This window comes from Quercus lobata, chromosome 8, assembly GCF_001633185.2.
Source record: "Quercus lobata isolate SW786 chromosome 8, ValleyOak3.0 Primary Assembly, whole genome shotgun sequence".
Taxonomy (NCBI): domain Eukaryota; kingdom Viridiplantae; phylum Streptophyta; class Magnoliopsida; order Fagales; family Fagaceae; genus Quercus; species Quercus lobata.
Window position 1 is genome coordinate 40681203 of NC_044911.1, and position 15961 is coordinate 40697163.

The 15961-nt window shown below is 34.4% G+C and overlaps 1 protein-coding gene across 1 annotated transcript; it reads left to right on the forward strand.

The window, feature by feature from the left end:
• The first annotated feature begins 7216 nt into the window (after positions 1-7216).
• LOC115957565 lies at positions 7217-13122 on the forward strand. Its single transcript, XM_031075844.1, has 5 exons — positions 7217-7542; positions 8404-8874; positions 9584-9696; positions 11300-11404; positions 12271-13122. The coding sequence occupies exons 2-5, from the start codon at positions 8478-8480 to the stop codon at positions 12949-12951; spliced, it is 1296 nt and encodes a 431-aa protein (XP_030931704.1). The 5' UTR covers positions 7217-7542; positions 8404-8477; the 3' UTR covers positions 12952-13122.
• Positions 13123-15961: the final 2839 nt, after the last annotated feature.

Sequence of the window (15961 nt, forward strand, 5' to 3'; positions counted from 1 at the left end):
TCTTGTAATGGCTTGCTTTGTCTCTTTGACCATGATATCTTTGTCTATAACCCCGCCACGTCAGAGCTCAAGGCACTCCCTCCCGCGTCCAACGTGGACAGTGTCTGTTTCGGTTTCGATTCCAAACGTAACGAGTTTAAGGTCATGAGGATTCGTTATGTTCCAATACGTGAGCCGCCGGTTCTTCAAACGGACCGGGAAGTTCAGGTTCTTCGTCTGAACCGGGTAGCCGAGGTGTATAGTCTAAACAGTGGTTGTTCATGGAGAAAGCTTATCAATATGGTAGACAATGATGATGTGCCTTGTTCTTCAACTCCCAGCTGGGCTTATGCAAATGGGGTTTGTTTCTGGTGTGATTTTAACGACGAGAAGGTTGTTGCTTTCGACGCGAGCGACGAGGTGTTCCAAACGACGCCGATGCCGGATGCTATTAGCCTTGCTTGGAATCGCTTTGAGTATGGGAGGACTTTCACGGTGCTAAATTAATTGGTTGCTATGATAGTTTTTCCTAAGAACGAAGAGGAGGAGACGTGTTTTAATATCTGGGTGTTGTTTGAGTTTGGTGTTAAGGAGTCATGGACTAGGCTTTTGAGGATAGGAGGCTTTCTTGGTTTAGAAAGGCCGTTGGGGTTTTGGAAGAATGGAGAGTTGTTTGTGGAGAACAGAGAGGGACAGCTGGTTTTGTGTGACCCTTTCACTCAAAGAGTAAGAAATCTTCATGTTGATGGTGTAAAGGGATCGTTACAAGTTTTATATTACACGCAGAGTTAGGTTTCAATCGAGGAGAGTAATAATTCTAGAGGTAAATGGTTCATTCATGCCCTTTTCTTTTGATTTGCATTTGGTTCTAAATTTTTTATTTGAATTTTGATTTGTGCCATTGTGGTTTTGTTTGAGTAAGAGCCTTGAAATTGACTATAGCTGGTAAGTTATGCGTTGATGAATGGATTGGTAGCTTTGTTAGATTGGCAATTACTTTTGTATATGAGGTTCGGAGGCAGAAATAAGATAGGTGTAAATGTAATGACAAGGATTCATAATTCATTGTTGTGGTCGAATAAAAATAAATTCTGCTGGTAGTTTCATATATCTATAGTGAATCTATTGGGCCCTGGCAATTGATGTTTATGACTAATCCAAATTTTGTACAAACCCATTTGATTTTTAAGCTTCGGTTGATGAATGATAACATTGATTTGAATTAAACAATATAGAGAAGTAATATTTTTCCTGCAAACAAATCACAGCCAATAAAAGGTCAATTACATTATAAATACTATATGAACAAAGCTTTACAATGAGCTGCATACTGTGTTTATACATGGTTCAAATTTAGGGTAGGAAGACAACAGCTTGGCAATTTTGCTGATGTCTGCTTATAGATTTCTTTGGGAGACTTGAGCTCATTTATGAAACTGACTAAATTTTTTTAAAAGGGTTATGATTTTAGATAATTGCTTTCAATCCTCAATATTTACAAACATTTATGTTGGTTCAAAAAACTTTTGGGGTAGTTGATCATATGACTAGGTAACTTCAAAATATGTCTCACTTTTCTTGATGGCCGTGTTGATATAGCTGAAAGTTAGAGTAAGAAAAATGTGTAAAGAAACGGTGGTTTGAAAATTTACCCTATCTTAGCTGTATTAGATCAAATGTGGTTTTGTTGCTTGGTAGAACATATTCTCTGTCTCTCTCATGCTAGCTAAGGGAAGGTAATATTTCCTGGAGATGAGGCATAGAATAATAATTGCTTTAGTAATGCACATCAGTTAGGATCTTCACAGGCATTGGTCTGCAACATTGTGGCCTGTAGAAGATTATGCTCAAATTGCTTCATAGATAATAGTGAATGACCTCCTGGAGTACAATTGTGTCAAAGTCTCTGACCATGGAGACATCAGACACTTGGTCTGCAATTTGGATTTTTGGTGCTATTCTAGTTGGTGCTCGTGACTGTTTCTCTCTCTCTCTCTCTCTCTCTCGCAATGAAATTCTTATAATTTCATTAAACATAAACTGAAATACAACACATCATAGCAGTCCATTATGCAGAAATACACGGAGCCTTATCATGACAAATCTGTGGATCAATACAAGGTGGTGTGTCTTCAGGCCATACTTTCTCCCTGTTTCCATACTGTATGTGCTTGGCTATTAGGCATGTTGCTTGGTTAGCCTCCCTTCGTGTCAGATTGAAGGAAAATGCAGAAAACCCTGCTGTTTTTTTTTTTTTTTTTGAATTCCTTGAACCAGATAGCTATAGCTTGCTCCTACATTCTCCAAATTTTTTACAGCCGAGAAAACCTACTGTGCAAATGCAATCACCTTCCATCATGATACGACGAAAACCCATATAATAAGTGAACAACATTCCTGTTTCCAATGCCAGAGCTTCAATTTCTGGTACTTGGAAAACCCCATTAATTCTATTACACATAGCTACCATGAAATCTCCTTTGGAGTCGAACAATGATACCAGTACAATTCCAGAATATTGATCATGTTCATATAAAGCACCATCAATGTTTACCTTTTACTAATCCAAGGGAAGGGGCTTCCAATAACATCCCTGATTGATACTGAAAGGTTGGTCCTGCGTTAGCATAGGACATAATCCACACAATAACACTTGCACTTCACTACGTATCTGCTGTGGTACAACACTTCCATCCTCATGAACTATGTTGTTCATGTTTTTCCATAGTGCCCTGGCTATACAGAAGAAAGATCCCACTGCCTCTGAATTGAAGAATTTGAATTCATAATCTGCACAGCAAGGTTAGTAAAATCCTCCATCTGGCCATCCAATAGCGACAGATTCCCTATATTCCAAACAGCTTCTGCAATTGGGCATTTTATTAATTCATGAATTAGTCTCATTCTCTAATTAGCAGACATGGCATATTATGCATTTCTCGTATAGTGTGCTATAAGTTATTTGAGGTTCATCACTATGCTATAATTGTTAGAAATGAATTTTTGAAAAATTCTGTTATTTTGTCTATATTAGAATTTAATTCTAGCTACCAGTTCTAGAATTATTTTATGTTTCTAGAGGGTCTTTGAGTCCTAGTTGGTTTGTGAGAGATTCTTCTCTTTATTGTATGCCTTTCACGGAGTCATGGCTAAGTATCATTATGGATAAAAAGTTTAGATCAATTTTCCATTAACAGAAAATATTTTCTCTCAATTTGGTTTCATCCTTCTCAAACTCTACTAATGATTGCTATCTACTATCTAGTAATAAAGCTAATTCAGGTCAAGACATAAGAAGATAATCATCAAGCAACTTTAGCTGTTGGCTTCAAATTCTTCTCATGTTTCCCAAATGTGATGATGGCAATGTTCTCATCTTGGTTGAAATGTTAAGAAAAAGGGAAGAGTGCACTTTGCCTTTAAGAAATGGGTGATTCCCAATGGATGTGGCATGGGAAGTTGGGGCAGAATCTTTGGTCCATTCTTTGCTTGTCCAGTATCTCTATGTCACTAGATTTAAACATGGCAGGTACAGCCAAGGAGTATCATCTTTTTTTCCCTGAAATAAGTAATGCCCAGAGAGTTTCAGTGTTATTGGTATATAATGTCTGGGGACTGAGAGTTCTAGAGGCAATTGCTTTGAGAAGAACCTCTCACATTCCCTTTTATAATGAAATCATTTTAGTATTCCATTAGAGTATTGCTCATTCTTTTTAATACTTTTGAAGTTTCAATTTGAGGTCTCATGGCGCCTATAGTATTCACCTTGTGTTGTGGTTTTTGTTGCTAAACTCAAAGTGTTGTTTTGTGCATTTTATGTAGTCAATTATTATCCCAGAAAGAACAAATGGTGTCAAGTGAGAAAATTTAGAGGTTGGATGTGCCTTTCATGTCTTTTTTGGATAATTCAATAGTTAGGGGAGGGGGGATTTGAAGAAGGGTTTTTAAATACCATTATTTTTTAGCTAGTTGTGCTTAAGCCTAGTTGTTTATCTCTCAATAAATGTGATCCCTAGTTGTTGAATTGTTTCGAGGATTATATTCTTTCTTGCCACTATTATGACAATGTTTGCGCCTGTCAATGATATGGGTTATTCCTATATGATAATCTTCCATAAGGAACTCCTAGTTGAAGTCAAGTTTTTTAATTATTTATCACAATTTGCTAAAAAAATAAATTACTTTCATCAAAACCATTTCTTCAATGTTGGAAAGTTAGGTAAGTATGCAGTACCTTTCCTCATAACCGTGTCAAGTAAAATAAATTTCTCTATTGAGCAATTGTGCATTATTAGAAGCACATACTGCTTCTGTTTTTTTGCATCGATCATTCTGGTTTCTAAGTGATGGGTTTAAAACCTATGTCTATGCAGATAATATATCAGTATTCTTTGTTTTAATTAACAGTAGATTTGTTTGATGATTCTTTTAGTAAGCGCTTCTGACTTCTTTCAGTGTTTCTCCCTCCAATTTTACAGTGCTTAACTAGAGCAGGTTGCAACTTCTAGAACAATTTGTGCACAATTCCTACCCAGGATGTTATTACTCTTGTGGAAATTCTTCTCAATACATTGCCTCTGTTTTTGTAAAATTACTGTCGCATTCTTATGGAGGCAAGTTTGATGGATCATACTTGTAAAAGTAAGTTATTGTTTGCACCACATAACTTATTGTGGGATTTATATTTTTCTAAAACATTCATTGGATTTTTTATTTTTGCTGAATAAACAAACCATTCATTGGATTAATGCCCTATCTTACTTGCCAAATATCAAATCAATTGGTCTGGATTTAGTCATCCCATGCATGTACTCACTTTTCTTCTTATAGATGTACTTCTTTAAACACTGGTTGAGAGTATGAGACAGCTACTAGGTTCTAACCAACTTGAGTTTTGCTGCATAAAGTATGAGGAGAATGTGAAATCAAATTGTGGTTGAAAGGACTACACCCCGTTAGTTGATTTTAGATAAATTAAATCGATTTTGTACATTACCTGATTACATGATCAAAATTCAATTTCTAGTTAATTTACCACAGTAAAATATGTTACAAAATAACCAATAAAGATTGACACAAGTTTTTTTATGATAACAATGTAAAAAATTAATGGATGCAACCAAAGGTAAAAAAAAAAAAAACACACATCAGGAATTAACCCTATCTCCAAAGGAAAATTCACCATTAAAGTCGAAGTTTTACTTTAGTAATACCTTTTTTTGTTTAGTTTTTTGAAGGATAAAACGTCATCATTCAACCACAAAAAGTATACAACTGGAGCAACCGATACAAGCTAGAGGAAACACCTCCAATCGAAACCAACAAAAGAGACAACAATACAAAGGCTTCTGCTATATCTAAATCAACTGTTTATCCATCTAATTCTCTAAAGCAGCTAAAACAGAGAAAAAAGAAGAAGAAAGAATTCCTATAAAGAACAAACAACAAAAAAATATTAGAAACTCAAGTAAGACTAACAAAATTAGCCTCTAAATATTCTAAAGCAATGAGAAGTAGCGTTTCTGGCTAGGAATGCCTAGGAGAGCTTCATTCTACTTGTTCCAAATCATTGAGTTAGTTGCAAAAAATATTGTAATTTCTGGCTCTTTTAATTCATTTATCATTTGGTTTACCACATCCACACAGGATAGATTCGAGCATTGGAACAGATTATGTCTGTAAAGTTCCACACCTCTAGTAATACTTATAAACGTGAGAGAACTACTACCCTGAGCAATGAGCTTTTTTGAATTGCAACAATCTAGTTGTTACCAAATTCGGATAATCTAGCTAGCTAAACCAATTTCTTGAGCCTGAAACAGGAAAAAAGATTCCTTTGGAACCCATGAAATTTGAATTCGGGCCTAGTTAGTTAGCATTAAACTTGGTTAGAAAGCTTTTTTCATGGCTTGGCTAATTAGGCCAAGATTTGAGGGACATATAATAGATTACTTAAGGTTATGTGTTGTTTTTTCATGTTTGTAGCTTGCATATGGGCTACTCATAGGCTCATGGATTTTGCAAGTATTTTTTGCCAAGTGGCTCATGGATTTTGCAAGTATTTTAAGCCCACTTGGCAAAATCCTCCTATGGGCCTAAGGATAAGCTCAAATAGGCCGTAATCTTTTCTAAGATTGTAAATGAATTAAGCTAATCATAAACAACTCGAGTTTGGATTGATAAAAAATTCGTTCATGTTTGTTTGTTTATAAATAAGCCTAACTTAAGCCTTAGCTTTAAACTCATTTAATAAACAAGCCGAGCCCAAGCAAAAAAATTTGTTCACGAACAAGCTCGTAAGCTATTAGGCTTGATACAAAACAATTCAAACATAGATTCATTTATAAGTTTATATGTGTTAACTAAATATACTTATTATATATATCTTAATAATGATAAGGCTAATATGGGACCACTACCCATTACCTTAATTTTTTTCCTTCCTCTAAACTAACCAAGAACTACTTTAGACTATAGTTACATTTAAAAATAAATAAATTAATTAAGAGGACTACATATAATCATTCTCTATCAATCATCTAAAGTAAAGTTATAAAACATGTTAGTATTTTCTCATTCACAATAGTTACAAACATGTATTTTTCTAGTTTTTCACCATCTAACATGAATGTAAAAATTGTATTTTGAAAAATTGCTGAAGCTGTAAACAAGGAATGGTGAATGAATAAATTTAATTATGTAAATTTGTAATTTGAATAATGGCTAATCTTAAGAAGGACTAGATGCATGATAATTATATATATTTTTTTAGATCTCAAGTTCAAAAGCTTGACCTGAGTTTGAGTTTGAGCTAGATATTACGTTTGAGCTTAGTTTGACTAATTAATTAAGCCAATCCAAGCTAAGCTCACGCTTTTTTGATTTCCCACAAGACTCAAACACTATTTTTAAACTTGTCACAAGCTCCAGCGAAATTTGAGCTTCTGACATCTCCTAACGAGCCAAACTTGAATATACACTACTCGACAAAACTCGGCTCATTTACTGCCTTGAATTCTTTCCCTTCCATACCCCCTTCAAAATTCCCATTACATAGGCTTGGGCTTGGCCTATGTAAAGTAATTGGGCTTGAACAATATCACGCCTTTGTGCCAATCCCAAAGACATCTCCATTCTTGTTGTGTGTATAAAAAATAAAAATAAAAAATCCAGGAAATTTTTTTTTTTTTTTTTTTTTTATATTCAATCTCGGTGATTTTAAAAAATAAACAATAAAAAATTCTTCGCCGTGGTGAGTGAGGGACGAATAAAGAGCGGAAGTTAAAGCGGTGTCCAAGATATTGAAGAAAAAGAAGAGGAGAGAGAGTGTGGAGAAGTGTATAAGAAACGACGCCGGTTTATACGGAAAGAAAACAGAGCTGGATAATCCGTGGTCGTTTCATTGGTAGAGATAGTCGTAGTCGTAGACAATAAATAAATAAGATCGGAAGTCGGAACCTTCTTCAGGGGAGAGAGACGCAAAGAAGTCACAAAAGAAAAAAGCTTGGCTCCGGGTTAGGAGAAAGGGAATTCCACAGCACGTCGTCGTTTTACTGGTCGCAAGTGAGTTTCTATCTCTCTCTCTCTCTCTTAATCTTTCACGTTCTGTTATACTCATGAATGTATCAAAATCTCAAACTCTCTCTGCTCCGCCAAAGCCAATCTTAATCCCTCTATATATATATATATATATATATATATATATATATATATTTATTAATTATTATTTCATTTTCCTATAAATTAAGAACTCACTCACATATATAACTGCGTAAAAAGCTAGCCCTAACTCTCTCTTTCAGTACCACTTATCAATTCAGCTTATCAGCATTCTAGTGTCTGACGGTTACTTCAGATTTTCAGTTTTATACATACTTCTTTTAAATCAATGAAAAAAAAAAAAAAAAAAAACTTTGGCAGTCTTTTTGGTCATTTTCAATAGGCATAGTGTAGGGAAGTGGCTATTTGCTATTCATATACAACTTAGATTCCAGGATAGTGCTGGAGTGAGTGAAATGTGCTAATTTTTGTTGCAGTTTTACCCAATTTGCTGACTACAATTAAAGGATCTTGAATTCTCCTGGGTAGAATTTAAGTTCAATTTTCTTCATTCATGTTATCTTAGTTTAATTTTCATTTTCCGCCTTTTATTGTATACTAGAAGAGTTTGTGCGGGGACACAAAAGTTCAAACACCTCCATGTCGCCAAATTAGAGGGATTAATTGGTATGCCATTTTTTAAATCCGCGAGTCTGCGGGCAAAGTGGACAATATCATGTGTGTGAAAGTTCGGGGCGCGACAGTTGGAATATTGCATCTCCTTCTCTATGTCTAGAAATTTGTATAAAAATCTATGGTTGAAAAGGAATTTAGTTCTTAGCAGCTAGCTAACAGTTTGCGCCGTACATTGTTTGTGATTCTTAGGTTTCTACGTTGCAAGGGGGAGAATCAAAACTTAAATGGCAGCGTGCTAGAAAAGTGTAAAGTATTTATTTGTAATGGATGTAAAGTCTCTAGCAAAGTCAAAGAGGGCTCACACTCAAAGCCATAGTAAAAAGCCCCACGGCTCTCATGCAAATCAGAAATCAAAAGCCCCGTCTGTTGGAACTAATGATGCCGGAAGGGCAAAGAAGCCTTTGGGAAAGCAAGTTCCAGAGAAACCCCATCGGTCTCAGGGTGCGTCTAGACTTCCCACAAACTGGGACCGCTATGAGGAAGAATTTGATTCGGGGTCTGAAGATCCGTCCGTCAGTAATAGCACTAGTCAACCTTCGGATGTTATTTTGCCAAAGAGTAAAGGAGCAGACTATTGTCACCTGATTGCTGAGGCCCAGTCTCAATCTCAGTCAAATTTATACATGGATAGCTTTCCTTCTTTGGATGATGTTATGCCTGGTGTGTCCTTGCTTCTTTTTTATTCTTAGGTGTAATTTTTTTTTACGTCATTTAAGAAATTTTAGCTGTTTATATATGAGCCAATATATTTGTTGACCTATACTGGGCTGTTTACGTAACTCAGATGCATAGCATTTTAATCCAATTAAAAGTTTCCATATCTAGCATGTTCTTATACTTTGGTTTTCATCGCTTTGATCAGACATTTTTGTGGAAATAAGCACCCATAGCCATAGGTTTGTTACTGTTGATGAAATATTTTTCTTTATCTTCACAAGGTGGTGTAATTAGTATTTGATGATTCACTTAAACTATTTTCATAATGTTTTTCAGTACTTAAAAAAAAAAAATGTTTTGATTAATTTCTATACATATCCCATTTTGGAAGTGAATATTGCTCATGGCATTTAAATTTGGCCTATTTGTAAGATATTAATAGATTATGCCACAGGAAGGTTGCAAGTCCATTCCCTTCCTGATTAGTATATTTGAGACAAACTCTGACATGGTTACCATTTCCTGTTCCTCAGATAATTAATCTTTCCATCAGTTGCTGTGGGTTATATCTTTTTCTGTAAAACAGGAAATTGAAAAACAAAGTAGCTATATTTACTTATCCATTGGCTTTCACTGTCGCTGCCTAATAAATAGATTGTGTTAAGGTTTCAATTTGAAGCACTTGTTATAAAATTAATGGCTAATTTGACAGGAGAATTCAATCAGGGACTAGGCCCAATGCTGTCAGTTAGGGGAGAGGGCATTCTATCGTGGATTGGAAATGATAATTTTGTTGTAGAAGACAAGACAGCTGCAACTCATGAGGTAGTTTTTTCTCTCTCCCCCCCCCCCCCCAACCCTCCTTCTTTTTACCCCTTTTATCTACTCTTTGGAACAAGCGAAACAATTTTAAAAACTGAGAGAAAAGGAGAGCTTGGGCATTCTTTTCCCATTTTAGAGAATCTCTCAGAAACACTTTCGCCTGCTTGATTATATAGAACTTTACAATTTTTATGTTCAATTCAGTTGCTTAGTCAATGTTGTGAGTAGAGGCATGACTCTCTCTCTCTTTGAGAATTGATTTGGTTTTTTTGACTTGAAAATGACCCAAACTTATTGCTCTTGACACTGGATTGTTCCCCATCTTAGTAATTCAAATGACTTGCTTTTGCAATTTGATTGTCAAGAATACTTGAATGCCACCAACACACCAATAAATGCTTGTATGTGCCTGTGTTAAAGGCCCAATTGTTATCTGAGAAAGTGAAAAATTAAACATTGCATTTATTTTGGAGTCATTTTAATAAATTGGATATGCAATACATCAGGCCGCAATGTAATTCCAGGTTGAGGTTGGGTTCGGTTGTTGAAATACCACGCAATTTATAGGATTTACTTTACATTGACTTTCATGTCTACCATGGGTTTTCTTGTAGGAGTTTTTATAGCATGAAGCTATGTTGGAGTCTTCCTTAAATAAAAGGGGAAAAAGGGGGTAGTACATTCCTCACAATGAAGAAATGACATTGCCTGTTGAGTGGCACTGGAACAGTTGGCATTTCTGTCTACCATAGCTGTGCCTTTTTTTTTCTTTTTCTTTTTGGGTATGAAGGTCTCACTCTGGGAATTTGAACTTCTAAGTAAGCATCAGAATCTGTGTATAACTGAACCTCCTGACTACGTGTGCTTGTGGAGGGTTTAGGGTTTAGGGTTTAGGAGGATTTTTGATCTAGGGTTTAGAGTTGTTGAAGAAAGGGTTATAGGGTTGTGTTAGGAATTAAAAGTGGTTTGATGAGTTTTTTGATGGCTAAATTGGTAGAAAAAAAAAGTGGGATTTTAGGGGTTTCAGAGGTAAAAGAAAGGGCTTGATTTGGGGTTGTGAGGAAGAAGGAAATAAGAGAATTTTTTGGTGCTCAGGGGTTCACCATAACTTATTAAATAAAACCCCCATTGAAAACTTTTTTAACCGTTGGAAACATTTAACTAGACCTTTAAAACCACACTCCACAAGTAGTAACAATGGACACTTTAAAGATGTGCTAGATACATTAGTCTGACCCAATGCGGCATGACAAGTGAGGCATGGGGTATATCATATATGTTCTGTACGTTTGTTCCTTCTTTCCAGTGTTTAAAATTCTATAGCATGTCAAAGCAAGAGGTAAGAAAGAGAGAAGGGAATCTAACTTGAATAATCATGGGGGGTTAGAAAAATAATAATGAAGCAACATGTGTTCTTATAAATATGATAGGCAAGCCAAATTGTGCTTTGCAATTCCATTTTAAGCGATGCACTTTTTTATTGTTATTGTTTCATTAGAGATTTGCTTCAGGCCACCTGTGGCTGTTATGTAAAATTTAGTTGGCTAACATGTTCCTCCAACCTCTTTTTTCTTTCTTCTTTCCAACCTGGGTGGTAATCGTACAGGCATCTTTTCTCTCCTTGAATTTGCATGCTCTTGCTGAACAACTTGCGAAAATAGACTTATCACAGAGGCTATTCATTGAAGCAAATCTATTACCACCAGAGCTGGTATGTTTAATTTTCCATTGTGATGTTGAAAATTATTTGGTGACTCTGTAGCAAGTTTTATAATGACTACATGAAGAGTAAAACTAGCATCTATTAGTATTAACAAAATATAAACAAAAGATAACTGTTTTATTTTTTTTACATTTCAACTCAATCATCTATCAAAATGGACCTCAACGTTCTTTTAATTCCCAAAAATCATCTATGCTTGATTTTGTTTCAAATTTCACTGAAATTTCCCTTTCAATGTACAAAACCAAAGAATTTGTTAGAAAATCATCTACCTCCTTTCCTAAATTCCAAAATGACAATAGCATTCTTTAAGGCTCTTTTTGGTGAGAAATCTTCAGTGTTAAAAGAACAAAAAAGATGATTATTAGAGTGGAAAGAATCTTGTTTGTTTCAACTGTTGTTTGCCTTTAGGAGTAATTAAGAAGGAATTTGTTGGCGCCAAGAGCCATGTAGCTCAACTAGCATCTCCTGGTGTTCTAATGGAGATGTCTAGGATTCATATCCACCTTCTCCCATTGTAACTATCAAATTATCCCAAAAAAAGAAGGAATTTGCTGGCAACATTTAGAATTGGCGACAATAGGACATGTATGTTTGCGATTATACTATTCCTAAAATTTTTCAGTGGAAATAAACCTGAATTCAATTAAACATTTATACTATTGTTTAGTACAATTCTTCAAACTCATGTTTACAAAATCAACTATGTTCAATTTGTGGTATGCCCATAAAAAGGGGCATATATGAACTTCATATCAAAACTTTTGATATCTTCATAATATCTGAGATGCCCTTGGTTTTTATTCTAAAGAAGTCAATGTTGTATGTTACATCTCACACACTTTATACATCAGTGCACAGAGGGAATAGAGACAAGTAGATGTCAAGAATCTAACCAGATGCAAACATGTTATAGTCAAGCATCCACAACAATATCTGAGAAATTTTCTGAGAAGTTAAAGATTGAAGATCGAAGTTCTGAGGATACATCATCTGGCTCCTCTGGAAGTAGCACAAATCAAACCTTGTCCAGCCGTGAGTCGATTTCAGTGAAGTACATTGATGTTGATCTCAGAGAAGTTGGCAAATCTACTCAAAATGAAGCATCACAATCAACAGCAGAACTCAGTGTGAAGTCTGTTTTGGACCCTCAAAAGAAACTCTCCACATTTGAGGCAGCAGATGCAGAGGAGGAATTGGATATGCTTCTAGACTCTTTTGGAGAGACCAAGAAGGCTTTTAATTCCTCTGATTTTAGGTCCAATAACCCCTTTCCTGTTTCACAAAAAGAAGTTTATGTTGCTCCATCACTTTCAAAGATAGGGCCAGATTCATCTAAAACTTCGTCAGGTATTGCTAATCTTGACGATACACTTGATGACTTACTTGAGGAAACATCAAATGTGATGAACCAAACTGGTTTATCGCAGTCCCTGGAAGAAAAGGCCGTCCATCCTGTTCAGTCTTCTTCCTCACACTCTGGAACCAAGTCCAAAGTTTTAGATGAATTTGATTCATGGTTGGATACAATTTGATGTAGGTTTGAAATTCTTACCCATCAAAGCCTAAGATCTTGTGTTAAATTTGTGTTCAAGGTTAGTTCTGCCCTTACCTTCCAAGTAAAATTCATCTTATGGTCAATGGTTCTTAAAAGGAAACAATTTGAGAAAGTTCAATTGTGCTAAATGATATTCCAGATACGCCTATGCGATATGATGGTAAACAACCTGTATACCTGCATAATTTGAATAAACTTGTACGAGGGTCTTGGTGGTGAAAATTTTAAACCAAAAACCCCAGATGTCCTAGGAAAAACGCTACATCCTGGAATACATATTTTTCTCTGGTTATAAACATGAAAGGTGGTCTTATATTTATTCTTCCCTGAACATATTAAGATTTTTTTTTTGTATGCTATTAAGCTGCCTTGTTAAAAATAAACATAACTTTTCAAGCAGGACAGTAGATTCTTTTGATCAAATCAAAGGCATTGTTGATATAAATGGTATATTTTCAAACCCTTGGAAATTTATGTATAAGATCCATTGAAGTAAAATAATTACCAAACTTCCAAAACTTTGGAGCAGAGGCTGTGTATCCAAAAGAATGTAATTAACGTGTTGCTAGAAATATTTCAAGCACTGCAATCGCTCCCACCCAACCAAATTACATGAACAAACAAAAATCCATCGTCTTTCTTGCAGGGCTATAATTTCTAGACCATAGAAGAAGAATTGGAAATTGTTAGCAATAATAATGATTGTTACTTGCAGACCAGGAGAAGGGGAGGAAGAAATACCAGCCAGTGAAGCTACCAAAAACTCTTTCTTCCCAGCATTGCAAAGACAGGCAACGGTGGTGGCTGTATAGTCCCCATTTTCTACAACATGTACCATTTCTAGATACTCTCCAACCCTATCCTGCTCTGGCATGAAAGGAGATAGCATTTGCATAAGCTCATACATTTTTTTTTTTTTTTGGGTTTTATTTTAGCATAAAAAACCATTGTTTCTATTTTGCCTATTCACTTTTCAAAACATCTCATATCAAATAATTTATTTTATACCACATTTTATTAAAATGTCAATTTTTCTTAATTGTTTCTCATTCTTTACATACAACAATCGCTATCTACTCTCTTCCTTCATTATCGAAATAGGTAAAAAAATAATAAAAAATTAAACTAATGGCACATCATTAGTTTAATAACAAAACCTAAAAACAATTATGCCATGTCAACTAATTAAAATAAACAAATTGACATGTCAGATGTTTTAATTTTCAAAAACTTTATCAACACAGATCTAAAACCCAATCTCACAGTCGTGACTCTCGCCGGAGGTTTAAAAACATCAATCTAAAACACAATCTCACAGTCATGACTCTACCGGATTGTGTCATCAGTGTCCACCAATTTCATGATCATTGCAAGTCCTTAATTTTATGATTACGTTTCAAATTTTGATGACATCATTGGCTTTCTTCTTTTCTCTTTCTTGGTTCTTATTTCTTTTATTAATTTCCTTTCTTTTTTCTTTACGGTTTGAAGTTGATTTTGCATAAATCTATGATATAGATGTAGCAGCATTCAAATACAAATCGCAACGCATTATACTTATGGAGGTATCCATTGTATCAAGTAAAAAGCAAGCACATAATAAGGATATAATTTCATTGGAATGAGTTGAATTATATAAATTGCATTATTTAAGATACATTCAGAGAGAGAGAGAGAGAGAGAGGGAGCGTTGTGTGGGTTTAGAGGTTAAGATCTCAAAGACTGGGTTGCGTGGGACTTTTATCTTGATCAAATTATCTATCGTTGGATCTCGCCGAAGACAAACTGTGCCATCGGTGTTGGCAGAACAGAAGAAGGGGTTTATTGGTACGGCGATGAGCAGAGAGGAGAGATGAAAGAAACAGTAATAGAAATTTGGGTTTTTTCTTACTTAAAATCTGATGCGTTAGATTTTATTTTTTAATAGTTGATGTGTCACTCATATTTTACGGATAGTTGGATATTTTTAATTAATTAACATGTGGCATTATGTTGTTTGTATGGATACCGTTTATTGTTAAAAATTAAAAATATTATATCAAAATAAATCTATTTGTTAAAATATTTTAATTCAAAATTCACCCATTTTTACAACTTGTACACTAAGCTATTTTAGTAAAATTTTAATACTTTTTTATATAAAATATAAAAAAGATAACAAAATAATATATATATATATATATATTACAAAATTTCTAAAGATAATGCTTAGATTAACATTTCTCTTAGGAGAAATGTCATGTCCACAATATTTTCATAACAAATTTTAAGTAGTAGATTATTATTAATTGTTATAGGTGTACAAAAATGTAATTTAACTTGAAGATTCAAATTAGAATCAATAATAACTTACCACCTATTTGTTGTCACCTATTTGCTATGAAAGTATTGTAAAAATATTGTAAATGTATAAATTCTCTTTATTTAGGGCATGTTTAGTAGACTGTAATAGACATTGTAATGTAATAATTATTCCTAAGATTTAGTTATTCTTTAATTTGGTTATATTTTTATTAAAAGGAATAGTCATTCCTTATTAATAACTATTTTTTAAAATGAAGAATAATTATTCCTTTCTAAAATGGTTGTATTAGTTATTCCTTAGTAAGTGCAATAATTTCAAACTTAATATATTTCCAAATAAACAAACTTTTCATTTCATCTAACAATTATAAAAATAAAAAATCATAAAAAATAATCTCTCTCTCTCTCTCTCTCTCTCTCTCTCTCTCTCTCTCTCTTAAGTTTAAAAAATAATCATTTTTAAGTAAAGTGTTAAAATTGATAAAGTAAGTTTTTGAGGTGTTAAATGCTAAAATTTTTAGCACCTTCAATGAGAATGCTCTAACCCATTACCAGAAATCAAATCCTGCCTCTTTCCATTTACCAAAAACACTCAAAACCCCAAAACTGCTAAGCTCCTTTTTCACACCAACAAACAGCCAGCTCCCTCTACCAAAATCCCCAAAAATAAAACTGAAAACCTA

Excerpts from the sequence above, each read along its gene's own strand:
- LOC115957565 (XM_031075844.1), top strand. The coding sequence starts at position 8,478 with ATGGATGTAAAGTCTCTAGCAAAGTCAAAGAGGGCTCACACTCAAAGC. Across the intron at positions 8,875-9,583 it reads TTTGGATGATGTTATGCCTG|GAGAATTCAATCAGGGACTA; the intron begins GTGTGTCCTTGC and ends CTAATTTGACAG. Across the intron at positions 9,697-11,299 it reads AGACAGCTGCAACTCATGAG|GCATCTTTTCTCTCCTTGAA; the intron begins GTAGTTTTTTCT and ends GTAATCGTACAG.